Below are 19,755 nucleotides of genomic sequence, written 5' to 3' on the forward strand. Positions count from 1 at the left end.
TAAGCAATAATGACTGTTGTTAAAAAATATTTATTTTAATTACTTTTAATTTTAAGGATGGTAATGATATCGAAAAATATAATATGTATGATCGCAAACTACGCCGTAAACCACTCATGACTTTAATTGCGTCAGTTGTTGGTGCTCACTTTATAAAACCCGAGAAGTCAGAGGATCACAGCGGCACATCTATATACCAATATGATCCTGATGATGATGCAAACCTGTTCTATGTGCGGCCAAGCCTTGGTGCTCTGGAACCGGTAATTTTTAAAAATTTTATTTATTAATATGACACCAAAACTAGTGTGTCCACATGTCTACGGTTGATGAAATACATTTATATATAAGATATAGTATACAAAATGCTGCAAAATAGCACACAGTTGCACTTTTATTTTACTTACTAAGTAAGCAATTAAATGATATGCAATTTTGTTAATTAAATAAATATTATTTATTATGAAAGGTGACCGAATTGGATAAGTTATCAGAGTTTCTGTTAGAAAATACGGGTAGATTGTACATATATCCTTGCATGGATGCACTTCCAGACTTATTTGTTGAACTATTTAAAACAATTTTGAAAGTTGGATATGATATACCACGTTTGGAATATGTAATGTCGGAAAGTAAGTAAAATCGATTATTTTCGCAATAGTTGTAGTGAACATTTTATTCATAGTAATTAGATAAATTCGTTTGCTTATATTAAAATTATAAAAAATGTACTGAATTACCACATTCAACTAACAAAAAAATTAACAAAAGCGACGTATGCAATATATGCAAAGGACTAATAAAATCTTGTTACAACTAGATATTGTTCTTTAAGTTGACAATATAATGCAAAAATAATTATTACATCAAAAATAAAATATAGATAAAATTGTTTATCGTGAATCAGGGCAGTTAAAGGGTCCATTTGGATAATAACGGATCGAAATTAAAATTAATGGAGTGACATATTGATTGAGACCAAGATAGGAAATGAGTTGTCTTGACGATGATAATGATGTTCATGATCAAATAAATCCACTTTTTAAAGGAATTGTACACAATTGTTAAAGCATTGTAAAATAATCTGAAGTGTGTAAAGTAATAAAATATAACTGTTTGAGATTTGGCACAATAACCAGGCGATATGGCATCACCCATTTAGTAGTTTTTGACAGAAGCAGGAAAACTGGAAAACAACTGAAGAATAAAGCTAATAGATATATAGATATATAGATAGATTACGGTCTATCTAGTACTAATAGGTGTATGTCAGCTTAAGACTAATATATAATTCAAATATATCCTAATAACAAGATATTAAACTATTTTGATATATATTGAATCAGGAAGAGGTGCTTGAGAACTGTTGGATTATATGTATACAAACATAAAATGAAAATATACAATTGTTCTTGAATTAATTAATCACTAATTATAATTAATTAATTTTTTAATGAGAGCACAACAATCTTATTAATATTTAGATATCAAATAAATTATTTCTATTATTTTTCGGTTTATAATCCAAAAATCTCCTCGAAATAAATATTTGATTACGAGCACTTTTATTGATGTTTTTGCCAATAATTATTAATATTTAATTTATGTAATTTTATTTATATCATCTATGTTGTATGTAATGTAGATATTACATATCAATAAAATTCGTAATTATTTAGTTTTAATTTTCATTACAGAATGAAAAACATATACATAAATACATTCATGAAATTGTATGTATATATATATACTGTATGAGTATATATCATACAGTATATATATACATAAAATTTCATGCATGTATTTATTTTTTACATATAATTTTTCATTCGTTATTACTTTCTCTTTTAAATGCCAATACATTTTGACATTTTTATTTCCGCTTTATTTGCTATGAGTTTCCTTTTTATGTTAATTAATTTTTTCTGACTATGTGTATATACTTTTTTTGTAATTTCCTTTATATTATTCGGAAAATTAAAATTATTGTATTACATTTTCATTTTATTTTCAAAAAATATAAAAAAAAAGTATTATATTTTTATTGTTTTAATTTCCAGAACCTGAAACATATGGCACGTTGAACTGTGTACCTGATAATCATGTTGATATGGAGATTCTTTACAATAATGTTAGAACGATAGTTCGAAATAATATGCGCGGTCCAAAAGTTTATCTTATGCCAATTTACAAGTATTACTATCCACTGTTTAATAATATGCTCTATGAGATGACTGAGAAACTTTTTACACAAACCTTTGTACCAGATCTAAAGGTAAATAATATTTACAATATAACTAAATTCATAAAAATCAGATTTACTATATCTGATAATTACATAATTATTAAAAGTAATTTTAAGAAAGTAATACTCAGTATATGTTTTTAATTTTTAATCTACAGTAACTGTTTTTTAAAATCACAAAATATGATAACAATATGAACTGATGTTAGTGTGTCGATTTATTTTTCCCTGGAGATCTTTAGTAACTATCTTCACTTCAGCTAGATTATAGTTGATGAGCTTCGCATACTACTTATAAATTGTGACCGTGTTAATACTGGTAGATTAATTGCAGTTTTTTAATACAACGTATTATTTTAACAGTTATTATCGAAGTTGTGATACCAAAAGCAATAGGTATTTAGAAGGATGTGTTTTAGCTCTTTTTCGTACTGCTTAACGGTTAAAGTGTATACTCTAACCGTTATGACTTTACTATTTTCTAAGCTAGCTTCTTGCTAGGAATTTGGTTTAAAAATGGCTGCTCGCTCACTGCAATCAACCAATTAACATGTTTTAAAGATATATAATAAAATATAAATTTAAGATTATGTATATGAACTAATCTGCCAAAATGTTAATTATCATTTCTGTCACTTTGGCTTCTACAGTTTTATATTAAAACTCACCATTTTAAATTTGACAAAATTTAAAATTGACAAAAATGTTAAAAAATTTATTATACAAACATTTGTTAATATAATTATTTAGTTAATTTAAAGCGAATTAATTTTCTGATCTCTTATCTCAATTTTAGTATAATTAAAATGGTTAAAAAAGTCTACATTTCGAAATAAATAACGAAAATATGTATGTAAGCGAAATGGAAGGCAGTATTTCATTCACTTATGAATGAAGGATAATCATTTCAGGAGTAAAAATTTATGTACCTTCTATTTCTTAGTAAAAATTTTGCTGCGGGTAAAATTATTTTAATTATTTTATTTTGATTTGATTAAAAGCAATGATGTGGAGAATTAACATTAAATTTCATTACGCAACTACATGAGACTGACAGGCAGTTAAATATAAAATCTGATAGACACAAAATTGAAAATAAGCGGACAGACAGGAAATTATACGCGAACACACATGTACCTCAAAAAATAAAGGCAATAGTATCTGATTGACTGATGCAACATTGAAGCAATTGCCTTGCTAGTACCCTTCAAGTATGACATAAACGCGGTTAATTGTAATATAATATTAGTAGCTAATAGGTCGGTCTGCAATTTTTCATATTTTTTTTTAATACGAAACGAATAAGCTCAAAGACATAAAATAATTTACTTTTTATCATACTTGTATCTGTCATCATTTTTCTTAGAAATAATATCAAATATGGCAGATACCTTTGATAGGTATAATGTATTTGTGTATATTAAAACACATATACCTACATATATAAAGATTAGTATAATGCGGTTAATTCATAAAATGGAAATATAACTCTGATCAAGTTTCCTTTATATAACCTTACATAATGAATATAAAAAATAATCGTTTACGAATATAAAAATCAATAAAAATATTTAAGTGCATAGTAACATTGAATTTAATAATAATAATAATACAATCACTATTAAAAATAATGCCTTTCATTTAATTTTAGGGTTTCAAAATGTTTTGTTATTTTTTTAAAGCTTATATCTTTTTTCTGGTACTAGACTGGCAGTTCGTTTCTTGTTTATTGTTATATATATATATTAGAACTATGATTAAAAATTTAAAATTGAAATATATTTGTTTTTATATTTTTATTCTAATATTAATTAGAAATTTTGATATTAAAGCGATAGAAACATTGAAAAAACTTGTAAATTTTTTAAACCAACCAACAAAAATAAATGATAGAGTAGTTAGTTTTATTTCTTGAGCAGAATGATTAATATTACTTCTATATTATTGCAATATTACTTTCAAAACACGAGCATACATATTTAAATACATATAACTACGTATATAAATGATAATATATAATATAATATAAAATGTATCTAACTTTTATTATAATGAATTTAATGAATTAAAAAAAATTAAAAAAAAAAGAAATAGCAGATCTTTGGCATCATTCTCTACTTGTTGTTGTGAAGATCCCCCTTGAAACAATCCAGATTAAAGCTACTGCAACTTACAGTTGATATCTTATTTAAATATTTATTCACTAGATCAAATCACAAAAATTGTCTGAAACCAACATAAATTAAAATTTAGTTAATATAATTATTATAAGAAGCAAAATCACAACATGATCTATTCCATTAAGAATAAGCTTACCCAGTGGCGGAGCTAGACCAACTCTGGACGTCGGCGACATTAGAATGGCGAGGCCCCCTTTATAACCCAGTTGTAAAAGTAAATTAGTTACATTCACTAATATGACAAAGCATGATAGAAAATTTTATTGCTAATCAAATTAAAATAAACACAAATTAAAATAAATAAATTTTCCTTTTTTGTAGCTTTACTCAATTTTTTTTTAAAATTATATCATAATTTGCGCCAGCTGCTACTTTCGCTTCAGTTTATGGAATTTCGAATGAAGTTTATCATCATCTCTTGGATCATCATACTTTTCTAGTACGTCTTAATCAATTTTAAATTTGAAAAGCTTCTTTCCGTCGAAGCTATACTGACTGGAACTGTGAACATGAATCTGGTTACTATATAAACATTTGGAAATATTTCGAATATGGTTAATGCCATTATCGAACCAAATTGTTCAAAATATTTATGAAGTGCTTAGAATCCACAGTCGGCAACTTTTTGCGAGGCCCCTGTGGGCGCGAGGCCGTCGGCGGTCGCCGACATCGCTGACGCCTAGCGACGCCACTGAGCTTACCTATAAGCTATTCTAAACATATTAGGATTATTAATAAAGTTAACAATTTTAGTTTAAGTTGCGATACTTTGTTCGGTTAATAAAAGCCCTTTTTCTGTCAATTGCAAATATGACCAGATAAAACTGTCGAATGTTTCATTCTGCATTTCACAGAATCTGAAATGTTATTAGAAACAGTTCAGATGCCAGCGATCAATCTGTTTTACATCTATATTGACAAGGAAAGCAATTTTGTTAACTAAATGAAGTCTGTGGATTTCCTCAGGTCTGTGAGATCAAATCATTATGAACTTAATTATGATGTCAACTCGCTTTTCTTTGTAAAACTCGCATTTACAAAGAAAATGTTTAATTTATTAGTTTTTTGAACAGCTCTCCAAACTTTAAATTATGATGCAAATCTACTTATTTAATCACATTAAATAAACCTGTATATTATTTTCCTTTTACTGCTTTACTATCGGTGTTTGTATTATTTATTTATATTTTATATTTTATTTTGCGTTTATATTAATGTTATTAATATTTATTTATTGTACATAGTTATTGCACATATACATACTTATTTTGTTGATTTTAATTATCAATTTTTTTTCCTAGAATATTACAGATTTTATGGCAAAACTTTATCAAATTGAGGTCACAGTTTACTATTTGAGAGACTTTATACCATTAAATCTATTTATGCTTGACAATCGTCATGTAAAAGAATCTATTAGAATGATGGTTAAGAAAATATATAGTTTCGTAATAAACTATTACAAAGCAATCAACTTAAACCAAAATCGAGCGTAAGTTAATATTATTTATTATAAATATAGTATTTATTTTAAAACTTAAAATTAAATACATATTTAATATTTTTATTAAAAAAAATTACAGCATATGTGATGCTCTTGAAGAAATGTCTATGAAAGCAGGTGAACGTCCAGAAGAAACTGCGGAAGTTGTAGCGCTACAAAACTATTTAGCTGAATGTCGTGAGGAACGTATATTCGCTATTAAAGATGACCTTAAAACCGTCGTGCAACGCGTAATTTTTCTTTTGACACATTCGACTTTAAACAGTAAGTAACACATGTTACTTCAATTCGAGAATGATGTATAATTTATTAAAAATAATACATAAACTTTTGATCAGGATCATTGTCATAGAATTCTCGTACTTATAATAAAATAGATAGATAGATAGATTTTGAAGGAGTTGGGAACTATGTTACCACGTCACTGCATGCTTTGAGGATTATTTTGACAAACCTACTTTAATTCTATAGCCGCGTAGCAGTTGAAAATGTCATTATGTCCCATAAAGTGATATTGCCTATTTCCGTTATAGGTGGATAAGCAATTGATAAGTACCAATGTCTGAATCTGGCAAGACTATCACAGTGACATAAAATGTGTTTGGCACAGTCTGCAGCTATCATCCCTTGTAATACCTAGATTCGATAGATGTTTTTTGACAACGCAATGTCTAGTGAAAAACCCTTTGACAACCCTGACATGGTTTCTATAGCTTATCTGCAGGCAATTGCATCATCCTAATCAGTCTGAGCTGCTTTTTTCAGCCATTTATTAATTTTAAGTTTGAAAAAGCTCCATGAAAGACCACAGTATGATTTTGGCCCAATACAATATAAGGACGCCCCTTTTCTGGTTAATTCGTGTCCCTCAAATACGCTGTCTCCTGAGCTCCATATTAAGTGAACCCTATTTCTTTCAGCAAGATCTTTGAGAAGTTGAAGGCATTCCCACAGTAGTTTTGAATTCACTCGACGTGAGTAAAGTGCTAGATGTGCTAATTTGCTTTTAGAGAATATATATATATTTTTTCTCGTGGTGGATGTCCCTTTACATTTCTTTAGACATAGTTCAATTGCGTGTATTTTGGCCTAAAACACTGAGTTTTCTTGACTTATACTTGCACATATAATAAAGTATACACAATACATATATTCAGACACCTTCTCAAATCAAATCAACACATGTCACTGTCTTCAACACACTTTAGGTACTTGCAGCATTTCCATACATTGTCATAATTCAAAGATTTACAATAATACAGACAAATTCTAATTAATGTTCTAACCTCAGCGTTGCTAAATATGCAAACAATATTAAAATTTATTTCGAAACCTCAAATTCACCAATATTTCATTGTTTATTCCTTAATACCAAACAGAGGACGAGATTCATTTGAATTCACGCACATTTGTTTTGCCCGGCGAGCTAGAGGAAGTTTTGGATTTGAGTGCAGCGCGTTTGCTTGTGGTGCGTGATAAACTCGAAATGGCATTACGGTAAGTTTTGTCATAAAATTTTGGTAACGTGCAATGATTTCGGCTCCTGTGTATCCGCCATGTGCCATCAAATATAGCAATTCTATTTTCCATCAAATAAACGAATTCTCATATACATTGCTCCTTATACACACATACATGACTCCTTCATCTTTGAGCTACAATTTAATCCACGTATTTTTACTTTCAGCGAAAAGCGTAAGCTGTTTGAAAAACTGCTTGCATATGAAAAACGACGCATGGATGGTTTCCGTTTGAAGGAAATACGAGAATCTTTCACACTAGACGAATTGAAGGAACGCGTTGATACTGCGGATGAGTTGTTCGAATTGATTGAGGTAATTTTTAGAAAATTAGTTATATACTAAGTATTGTTATGAAAATAGAAGAAATAAGTAAGAAGGCAGAAGTTAAGAACTTGTTCTGCTGTTAACTTTGATTTTGAGTAGTTTGTGTAACTTGAGTAGTTTTCGGAAGATTATGTTGAAGTTATTCGAGGGAAACAAAGTTATTTAGTTTGCTTTTCCCCCTTCTTATTTCATTATGCGTTATAATTTGAAGTAAGCTCTAAAAAGGATTAAAAGATTTCAATAAAATTTATTAAATATTTGTTAAATATTTTGTCAAATTAATTAAACTGAACATTTATTTATAGTAGAGATTGTTCATTTTGTTGTTAAAGGAGTTTTTCTAATAGATTGACGATAGATCTAAGACAACCAATAGACATTAAGCGAATATAAAAAACTAATAACCTTTTCAAACAAAACCCTGTTTTTGGCCAACTTCTTAGAGATTTAGATTAAAAACTTTGGAGACTAAGCAATCCCTTTGTGGTAATCTGGTATCGCAATCTTTCTAATGTGACATAATTCCGTCAACTTAATTTGGAGAACTACTGTTCTCCAAGTAGAGTAGGCGCCACTCATAACAAAACACAAAAATACGAATTATGGAACTCGATTAATTTAACATAATTTCTTATAATTTAATTTAATATTCTTAAAAAAATACATCGTCTTATTAATAATAATATAATAAAGAAAGTAATTTGAAAAAATACGTGCCATTAATATATGTGAACATTATTATTAATAAACATTATTAGCTAAAACAAATAATAAGTATAACTTTTCTTTATTTATTGATATATTCTGCACTTTTTAGAAATTCAGTCGTGAAGCAAAAGCTATTAATACTGAAGAAATGCTTCTACAAATTGATGTATCCCCATTCCCGCTGTTAACTGAAATAATTGAGAAAATGGAACCTATAGAAAAATTATGGAAAACAGCCTATGAATTTGAAAAAGATTATGTATTATGGTAAGTACTCAAATAGGTTTCTATTTAAATTGAACCGAACTAAATTTAACCGAATTTCAATTAAATGAATTAATTTAATAAAATTATTTTAAACTAAAAATAATTAAATTAATAAGTTCGAAAAATAAATAGCTTTAGGAAATATTTATATTTAAACCATATTAACTTTAATAGGATGAACGGTCCATTTGTATGTTTGGATGCTGATGTTATACAAGATGAAGTTGAGAATATGTACAAGGTAATAATTTATATTTCATTTCGTATATAAACACATTTTTTAATTTTTAATACATTTGCAGATAATATACAAATTAACGCGTCAATTTGCCCAAAATCCTACAGCAAAACGAGTTGCGGAGACTATGCGCTTAAAAATCGAAAGATTCCGTGTTTACCTGCCAGTACTTGATGCAATTTGTCGTAGTGGCTTATTGCCACGACATTGGGAACAAATTTCCAATTTTTTGGGAAGAGAAGTAAATCCCACGCTTTATCCTACACTTGCAGATATGATAAGTGTCAATATAATGAGTATATTGCCACAACTAGAAGAAGTCTCCAATGCAGCTGGCAAAGAATTTGAACTTAACAGCACATTAGATAATATGCAAAAAGACTGGACAGATGTTATGTTTGAAGTTGTGCAATATCGTGACTCTGATACAAATATACTATCTGCTCTAGATGACATACAGACTCAATTGGATGATCATATAATGCGCACACAAGCAATGAAACGTTCACCATTCATTGTTGCATTGGGAAGCAAAGCTGATGATTGGGAAGAACGTTTACTATTAATACAGAATATTCTTGATCAATGGACACAAGTCCAAGTGACTTGGATGTACTTGGAACCAATTTTCAGTTCAGAAGATATTATGAGGCAAATGCCAACAGAGGGTCGCAACTTTAAAGCTGTAAATATATGTCAAGAAACTTAACTATTATTCAAAATAATTATATATTTTTATATAAAATTATATGTCTTTTTTCTGAAAGGTTGATAAATTATGGCGAAAAATTATGAAATATACATGTCAAGATTTGCATGTTATGGCAGCTACAGAATATCCTAATATGCTAGAGTTGTTGACAAAAGCGGTAGCTGATTTAGAAACTGTAACAAAAGGTTTGAATACTTATTTGGAGCAAAAGCGTTTATTCTTTGCAAGATTCTTTTTCTTGTCTAATGATGAATTACTGGAAATTTTATCGGAGACAAAAGATCCACAACGTGTACAACCACATTTGAAGAAATGTTTCGAAGGAGTAAGTAAACAAATTTTATAAAATATTGTAAGAAATGTAAAATCGTTTTAAATGCATATATTTTGAGAAGTGGATTTTTGGCCTAAGAAACTAACAAATTTGTTTGGGCGAAGGAAAACCATTTAATATGATCGATTTAGTTAATTGAAGCAGCTAAAGTTAACTCAATGGTTAACATATTTTTGTACGCAAATAGAGTTAAAAATTATAGTAATTCAAAAACGTTGTTTTTTAATACTTCTGACATTTTTGCTAAAAATCTTATTTATTCGAAATAATTTTAAAAAAAATTTTTTTGTCTTTTGTACATCAACAAAAACAAATTATTTAACAAATTATTTTATCAACTAATTTTTCTATTATCCGTTTTCTTACTTCTTACCTCTTAAGCGAGATATATTATTAGTATTTTATTATTTTAAAAAAACCTTTATGAAAATCATATTATAGTAAATCATATTATAGGAAGTAATGTACCGAAATAAAAAGTGTTTAAAAAATAGTAAATAATTTTTTAAAACAAGCTTTAAGTTACAAGCTTTTTGAATTGTTTATATATAGATTGCTACTCTTACATTCGATGAGAATGGTATAATCACTGAACTGGTTTCCGAAGAAATGGAACGTGTTTCACTAGTGCGTAAAATTAATCCAGCTCTTGCTAATGTAAGTAAAATTGTTCCAAAAATTTATTACTTTATAATTTACTCAATAAAAATTAAAGGTAATATTATATATTATATTTATATGTATGTGTATATTTATATACATATTATTAATAATATTTTATTATTTATAAGCGTAGGGTTTAGTGGAAATGTGGTTAAAAGAAGTCGAAGGTGCTATGTTGGACAGTGTTCTTAATCAATTAAAGAAAGCTTGGGAAGATTATTATCAAGGTGATCGTGTTGGATGGGTGACATCATGGCCTGGACAAGTTGTACAAGGCATATCATGTATGGCTTGGACTTACGAGGTAAATACTCGTGTATAATATATAAAAATATGTAAATATCCTAAGATTCTAAGCTTTGATTTGTATTTCACAACTATCAGTACATTTTTAAAAGAAATATTTCAAACCTTTTTTAACAAGCTAAATTTGGAAATGCAAAACGCTTTAATATTTTAGATAAATTTTCTGCGATATAAACTATCTACATTTTTTTTTTATTTTGACAGGTAGAGGAAGCCATAGAAAAGAAGTCACTACCAGCATATGTTGTAAAAAGTACTGCACAAATTGGTGATCTCGTACGATTAGTGCGTTTAGATTTAAAGAGTGGACTTCGTATAACTGTTGAGGCTCTTATTGTTCTAGATGTACATGGTGTGTATATACAAAAGAACTTATATGCATTAAACCAATTCAATCAAATCTTACATGTTTTTAGCTCGAGATGTTGTAAAGGCCATCAGTGACTTAAATGTATTATCAATACATGAATTTGATTGGATATCTCAGCTCCGATATTATTGGCATGAAAATGAGAGTATGTAACTTTAGTTAACTTGATATAATAACACAATATAATGATTATATATTGTTTTTATTGTAACAATACATATCCAAATCGTTTTGTTCGATAGAGACTAAAAGAACACTAAATATACACTACTTTCGGGAAAAGATCGTTAAAAAGATCACTAACTTCGAGGAAAAGAACACAACGCGAACATTTTATAATGTACTTTTTATAGCATACTCTTCGTTTAGAGTTTTTAACAAATATACAAAACTACACTATGTTTTGTACTTTACTGTTTGTTTTCGCTCACTGATTTTAAACATTTTAGAGTAACTTATTTAATAAATTACTAATTTTAATTTGCTAATTACAGCATAAGCTCTCTTTTGCAATATATAATCAAATTTAAACAATTACCTCTTAATATATTTTTCCAATTTAAATTGACCATAATAATTTTTCTAAGCTTTACTATATGTATAATATTATATATAACACTTCATATATATCTTTTGAAATTATTAAATGTTTTGATGCGTTTTTTTTTTAACATAGAAAAAGAAGAATACGTCTGTGTCAGTATGGTTGTAACAGATGTTAAATATGGTTTGGAATACCTTGGCAATTTACCGCGTTTGGTTGTTACTCCATTGACCGATCGTTGTTATAGGTAAATATTGAACAAATAAAAATATATGATATTTTAATATTTTAAATCGGAACAACACCTACGTAAATAGTCGTAATGCTTAAAATAAAAAATTTTATGGTAAGTGTTTGGAATTTACCTACATCACGCCTTTCCTACAAAATAAACAAGCAGAATTAAATCCATTAAAATTGAATTTTCAGAAATGCATGTTTATAGACATATTCGGCATAAATCTGCCGAATATAGTTAAAACCGAAAAATACAACACATAAAAACCTACAAAAATGGAAACCTTTTTAATGGCTTTTCAGATAATACTTTTCTTTTTTATTATTAAACAAATAAATCAATGTCTGACATTGCACAAACACTCAAGGCACGAAATGTGCAATGCACAGGATACAAGTATGAGTTCGTGTAAAAGGAAACTGAAACCGAAAAATGTTGGCAAAAATAAAACGGAAAAAAGAACAAATGTCATATATTTTTTGTTTTCAAATTTTAAAAAAATACAAATATATTTGCACAAGAGAAAAAAAATTAAAATGACGTCCACACTATAAATGCTTACTTTTAGGCTTTGAGCGGAATTATACCTTTTTGCCAATTTACTTGCTCCGTTTTATTGTGATTTCATTTGTTACAGATGCTTTTCTATTATTTTTGTTTATTTTGAATTAAAAATTTTTTTCTTTATAGAACTTTGATGGGTGCGCTAAAACTATGTTTAGGAGGTGCACCAGAGGGTCCAGCTGGCACTGGTAAAACCGAAACATGCAAAGATTTAGCCAAAGCCGTCGCTAAGAAATGCGTAGTTTTCAACTGTTCCGATGGCTTAGACTACAAGGCTTTAGGAAAGTTCTTTAAGGTAATTGAAAATAAAAAACCAATGGTTTTATACTTGATAATATTTTATATATTTGTCATATTATAAGCGTCAGTACGTTTTGTTTTGAATGTTTTAAATATTTTAATACTTATTTAAACTCGTCTTTGACGATATTTTAAGCGGCGCACTACCTTATAGCGATATCCATCATCAGCAAGTGCAGCTGATTCTTGTGGTTCTACCACAATTTGTGCTTCCTCCAGAGGTGCACTAGCAACTGGTGGTAGATACTCATTGGAAGGTAACTCATTGACATCACGACGTTGACGATATTTTACTCGACGTACTACCTTATAGCGATATCCATCATCAGCAAGTGCAGCTGATTCTTGTGGTTCTACCACAATTTGTGCTTCCTCAAGAGGTGCACTTGCAACTGGTGGTAGATATTCATTGGAAGGTAACTCATTGACATCACGACGTTGACGATATTTTACTCGACGTACAACCTTATAACGATAGCCATCATCAGCAAGTGCAGCTGATTCTTGTGGTTCTACCACAATTTGTGCTTCCTTAAGAGGTGCACTTGCAACTGGTGGTAGATATTCATTGGATGGTAGCTCATTGACATCACGACGTTGACGATATTTTACTCGACGTACAACCTTATAACGATATCCATCAACAGCAAGTGCAGCTGATTCTTGTGGTTCTACCACAATTTGTGCTTCCTCAAGAGGTGCACTTACAACTGGTGGTAGATATTCATTGGAAGGTAACTCATTGACATCGCGACGTTGACGATATTTTACTCGACGTACAACCTTATAACGATATCCATCATCAGCAAGTGCAGCTGATTCTTGTGGTTCTACCACAATTTGTGCTTCCTCAAGAGGTGCACTTGCAACTGGTGGTAGATATTCATTGGAAGGTAACTCATTGACATCGCGACGTTGACGATATTTTACGCGACGTACAACCTTATAACGATATCCATCATCAGCAAGTGCAGCTGATTCTTGTGGTTCTAACACTATTTGTGCTTCCTCAACAGGAGCAACTGCAACTGGTGGTAGATATTCATTTGATGGTGTATCAATGGCAAAAGCCGTTGCTACAGCTAAGCACATTAATGCTGCTATAAGAAATTTCTGCAGTTTAATAGAAAACAAATTAATTATTACTTTAATTAAAAAACAAATTATTGTAAAAATAATGTGATTATTTATTAAAACCAACCATTTTTCTTCTCGATTTGTTAGCAACCTAACACAACTTAACTTCAGAAACAACAAGTTCAGAATAAATTCTCTTCATATTAATTTTTTATTTATAGTAAATTTTTGTGGAGTTCGGGTGAGAACGATTTTGTCTTACCCATATTCTCATTAATGAAAAGACAAGTTCATACTTATTCTTTTTTCATGTCTTTATCAGACTTTGTTTTATTTTTCAATATATATTGTATTTCTACTATGAATGGTTAGTTAACGAGTTAATTGAGTAGCTTCAATACTTCAAAGATTTCAGAACTTGATAGTAAAAATTGATTGGCCATTTCACCATTAATATTAATTAACTTTAGTTCAGTCTTAAAAATTAGTTTAGATTTTGTTTCTAACTTTTGTTTAGATTTTTATTTTTAACTTTTGTTTATTTTTTTCAAGAGAAAATCATGTTATCATGCTCTCTTTGGAGATGATAGATTCTATCAACAACATCGTTTACTTTTACCAACTTATGGTAACTCCAGCATATTACATTGCCAAAAACTGGGGTCATTAACCAATAAATTTGATATTTTATAAAAAAAAATTTTATTTTTGCAATTTTTATTTAAATTTTGTGCCAATAAATTTGTAAGAGTTTGAATTTTAAGTGGGAGCTGTCACATTTACTATCAACGCGTGGCAAATTTTGCATAATATTAATATTTAATATTTTAGTTGTTCTATGTGTTTTTATAATTGTAATTTATGCAAATTGCTTACAAATATTGAACGATCTTATAAGAAGGACCTTCATAATTAAGAGAAATATAAATATAATAATACTTTAATAATTGCAATTACAGTAAATGCGGCTCACAAAAAGATATGTACTCCAAAACATTTTTATTCAAATTAAAGACCTGAATATTATTTTAATTACTTTCATTATGATAAAATATTGAAAGTGAAATATACATATTTCGAATACAATTGGAAAAATAAATCGAATTTTATAAAACACCTAATTAATGAGTTCGGTTAATGCTAAACAGAGGATTCTTTGTTGTTTAATAAAAAAACTTCAAATAATTTAACTTTTTTATTTTTATTAATTTAATTATTAAACTCGAATTTAGTATAGATAATAAATGGTACTATCTATACCATATTATTGTTTCTTGATATGGAAAACAATCAAATAAAATCCATATTTATTAATATTATTGTTCATGGAACTGCTCATATCAATAAATTAATAATCATTTAATAAAAATGAAATGAAGGTATATTGCGTTAAAAAAATTAAAATTAATATTGATACAAATTTTTTTTAAACCTATTATAGTGTGCCAAAGGTATAGGCATTGTTGTGGAAAAAATATCAAATGCAATCTTTAAATTTTTTTTTAAGTTTTTTAACTTCTCGTAGTATAAATGTTATAAAAGAGCATCCAGATGCAATTCGCTTGTAGATTCTCATAAATTAAATATCATGTAAGCAACTACATTCGACCATATTGTTCGGTTTTGAAATTTATTTTCCTTTCGTTTGAAAATTCCTTTTATTTTTCATATTCTTTATTCATTTATTTATGCCTTTTTATTTATTCACTTTTGAAGGGATTGGCACAATCTGGCGCTTGGGCATGCTTCGATGAATTCAATCGAATCGAATTGGAAGTATTGTCTGTAGTAGCGCAGCAAATTTTAACCATACAACGGGCGATCGGAAGAAAAGTTGTGAAATTCTTCTTTGAAGATACAATGTTGCGTTTGGATCCAACTTGTTCCATATTCATAACCATGAATCCAGGGTAAGTACTATATGTGTATGTATAGAATGTATGTAAATGGGATGTTATTTGTGCGAGGATGCATATTAATTTCCTTTATGAATACGATTTGTTAAAACTAAGAAAAACTAGTAAATTCTAATGAATTTATGAAATTTTTTAAAATTCCTGTTTTTTGTTAGCAAACCAAGATAAGATAAACTATTTAATTAACACTTTTTCTTTTAAAATTCTTGAAACGACAAACTTCAATATACAAATCACAAATACATGTCTTTGTAGTTTAGTTAATAAAAAATTTTTTTTCTTAGTTAAAGACAGGAATTTTTCTAGATGTTTTCATATTTTTTGTAAATAAATCTTACTTTTTTATGTTTTTTAGCTACACTCTTCTTCTTTTTGACAAAAGTTATCACAAACGCATTTATCACTAACGCATTTCTACAAGCTATATGTGGCACATTAAAATACATATTTTTTCATATTGATGTCTATACAAAACAATGATCTTATATACATTTTTCCAGTATATATTTCCGTTTACAGTCATTTAAGTTTTGTATCTCATGGTCTTCGCATATTTTTCTGTACCCTTTCATTCATTTATCGAACTGTAGTGTATTTGGTTGCGTTTTACTGCGTTCTAACCATGGAGTATGCCTTAGACTTTGGTCGCATTTGCAATTCCCAGCAAAATTATTGTTGTTATTGGGTTATTTGAGATTTCTGAAACGAATATTTATGACTTTGAAATGCATGTAGAACATCTGTGACAAACATATTGAGTAGTATTATTAAAGCAAACAAAGTAACAGACTACTACTTGGCTTATTCTGTACATTTTTGCATGTTTTATCATTCTAGTAAAAGGAATGTAAACTCAATTTGTCATTGTGTAGCAGCTTAAGGGGATTCCTTATATTTTTACAATTGAATTGTTATTTATGATAGCCCACTTCGGTTTTTGTGGTTGATTATGTGCAATAAGTAAATGCATGCTATAAAGATTTGTTAGGCATTTGTGACGAATTTCAAGCCATTTAAATGCACTTCTTAAAAATTGATTAGCAATTTAAGATTTAAAAATTAAATCTGTATTTAAAAACATACATGAGTAAGACAGTATAAGATAATAAATTAATTAAATGAATTTAAATTAAAAACTGAAGACTTTTACTTTAGCTATCAACGTATCAGGGGATATAGAGTTGTGATAACACAACTCTTCTATAAATTGCAGAAAGTTCATTACTCGTAAAATTGACTCTCAGTACAACGATACATATAATGTCAAGACCTTTCATTATTTTCATTGCAATTTATATACAAAATTTGTTTTAAACTGAAATTATATTTAAATTGTCTTTTTTTTACAAAAATTTCATCAATCATTATTTAGTTGGTTTGTTATATCGTTAACATATTCGTTAACCTAAAGTCATCTCTGTTTTTTTATATCCTCTCTGCAGTTTTCCGCCGTTGCGTAAAGTATTTAATAAAATTTACCTAATTAAAAAATTATGTCCGTTAATTATGTTTTGACACTGTATTTTATTACACTGCATTTAACAAACAAATAGATATTTGTTTATCAACTTATTATTATTATTATTTTCAAAAAAACAGGATAAAAACATCGCATTTGAAATATTGCTTTTGTGTATGTCGAGATGCTCAAATCTAATATTAGTAACCACCGTATATCTAACAGTAACAAACCAAAAATCTTTCTTACCAGGTAATTATGAGGGTCTCACTATGGGCAATAAATGCCTTCAAGTGAAAGAATTTATATATATATCAATTCTACCACTATCAGAAGAAAAGGGTGAAGCATTCCCATATTAGTACGAAATGTAATATTTTTACCCACCTTTGTTTTATTCTTTCTGAGGTTTTTATTATTTATATACGGTATCACAATGGGCCAATAGGCCTAAGTGGATCTACTAGGGATCACCGGTATAACCTAACCTAACCTAACCTTGTTTTATTCTTATGGTGGGAGTTGGTTTCATACGATTAACTTCTTTTTTTAACTTTTATTGTGATGTAAACATATATTTGACTAATATAAAATAATTTTTGCTTAACTCAAACTACAACAAGTTCTTTTTTCATGGTAAACATTTAATACTAAATCGTTTAGTACATATATATTATATATATAATACATAATTTTATATATAGTACATATTTCTGTACAACATTAATCAGCTGAATGAATTACAATTTGTATGAAATTACAATAACAACTACAACACACAGAAAAGCATTATTTTATTTTTCTGTTTTTAAAAATAAAACGCCCGACTTATCAATTATATTTTGCTTTCAAAAATAATAGTAATTTTTGATTTTTATGTTTTTACAATAATTATTATTATACATTATTATTTTTATAATAAAATATTATAGAAATTATAATTTAGTTTTCATTATAATTACAACCAAAAAATATTAATTATTTTAAAATAAAAAGTAGTGTGTATGAGTTAATTACTCCTGAATAAGTAAAAGGCACATAATAATAATTGTTTTTAAAAAACAATATAAAGCAAATTTAATTATTATTATTTGATTTTTATTTTTGAACGCTTATATATATAAAATATACATAATATTAGAGATGAAAGTTGTTAAAATGACAACTATATGTTATAATTAAAAAAAAATTTAGACCACTTCCATTTTCCTTGAAAATTTTTTAAATAATCATTATTTTTCATGGACCCTGATTACAAACATTACGAGTTTATGTTTTTTTCATTAAAATTTTTCAAATTCTTATTTTATCTCTGCGACTTTTTTTCATCATAACTGATTATAAACGTTTTATTTATCAATATCGGAATACTATTTAACAGATCCGATATGATTGTGATATCGTGATTTATATACACGATTGGAAATACATAAATTAGAAAATATACATTATATAAAGAATATTATTAAGGGACTAAAAAAAAAATTTTTAAAAATACAAATTCTTTAATGCAAAACAATATATATATAATTTTTATATAATTTAAATCCTAAAACAAGCAATTTGATTAAATCGTTTTTAGGATTACTAAGTAATTTAATTGTTTTGTAAGAATTGAATTTTTGAAAATGGAATTAAAATTTATGAGTATTGTTTGGTTTCTATTCAAAACATCTTTTACATATTACTTTTTTTTTTTAAACTTATAACAAAATGTAATTAAATCATATTAGAAGTTTTTTAGACTTTTAAAGTGTAAATTGAGAATCTATATTTTTTTACAATTTTAACAAACCGTAAAACATCTGTCCAAATATATGGTCAAAAAGGAAAACTTTTATATTTTTCTTTCTGTTCTTCAACATTGATTTGCTAAATACACGCACATACAACTTTTTATGTATTTATTGTTCTTAATATTTTTTTCTTAACTTTTTTCATACAGTTATGCTGGACGCACAGAACTTCCTGATAACTTAAAGGTACTCTTCCGCACAGTGGCCATGATGGTGCCTGACTATGCTATGATTGGGGAAATCACTTTATATTCGAACGGTTTCGATGATGCACGAATGCTGGCACAAAAAATTGTCCACACATATAAATTGTGTTCTGAGCAACTTTCATCACAATCTCACTATGATTATGGTATGTACCAGTATTTTTTTGCCAAATTTTTTTTTTTGTTACCAACGTCCTTTTAGCTGTATTACCTACAGTCGTTCCAAGTTAAAAAAATTTTTACAGAAGACTAAAAATTATATGACCATTATTTTGAACGAT

At 27.9% G+C, this 19,755-nt stretch overlaps 1 protein-coding gene across 1 annotated transcript in view; it reads left to right on the forward strand.

Moving 5' to 3' along the window:
* LOC119673353 (dynein heavy chain 3, axonemal) overlaps positions 1–19,755 on the forward strand; it is a gene marked incomplete at its 3' end in the record, with an annotated part of 44,391 nt that overhangs the window by 9,718 nt on the left and 14,918 nt on the right. Inside the window, 19 exon segments of the mRNA XM_038084617.1 lie at positions 57–263; positions 470–632; positions 2,061–2,275; positions 5,727–5,917; positions 6,009–6,193; positions 7,309–7,426; positions 7,617–7,764; positions 8,594–8,751; positions 8,926–8,992; positions 9,054–9,674; positions 9,757–10,026; positions 10,588–10,692; positions 10,832–11,002; positions 11,209–11,356; positions 11,421–11,519; positions 12,051–12,165; positions 12,847–13,015; positions 15,814–16,007; positions 19,418–19,620. Coding sequence (XP_037940545.1) covers positions 57–263; positions 470–632; positions 2,061–2,275; positions 5,727–5,917; positions 6,009–6,193; positions 7,309–7,426; positions 7,617–7,764; positions 8,594–8,751; positions 8,926–8,992; positions 9,054–9,674; positions 9,757–10,026; positions 10,588–10,692; positions 10,832–11,002; positions 11,209–11,356; positions 11,421–11,519; positions 12,051–12,165; positions 12,847–13,015; positions 15,814–16,007; positions 19,418–19,620 — 3,547 coding nt within the window.

The sequence above is a fragment of the Teleopsis dalmanni genome, chromosome 1 (genome assembly GCF_002237135.1).
Source record: "Teleopsis dalmanni isolate 2A chromosome 1, ASM223713v2, whole genome shotgun sequence".
NCBI lineage: Eukaryota > Metazoa > Arthropoda > Insecta > Diptera > Diopsidae > Teleopsis > Teleopsis dalmanni.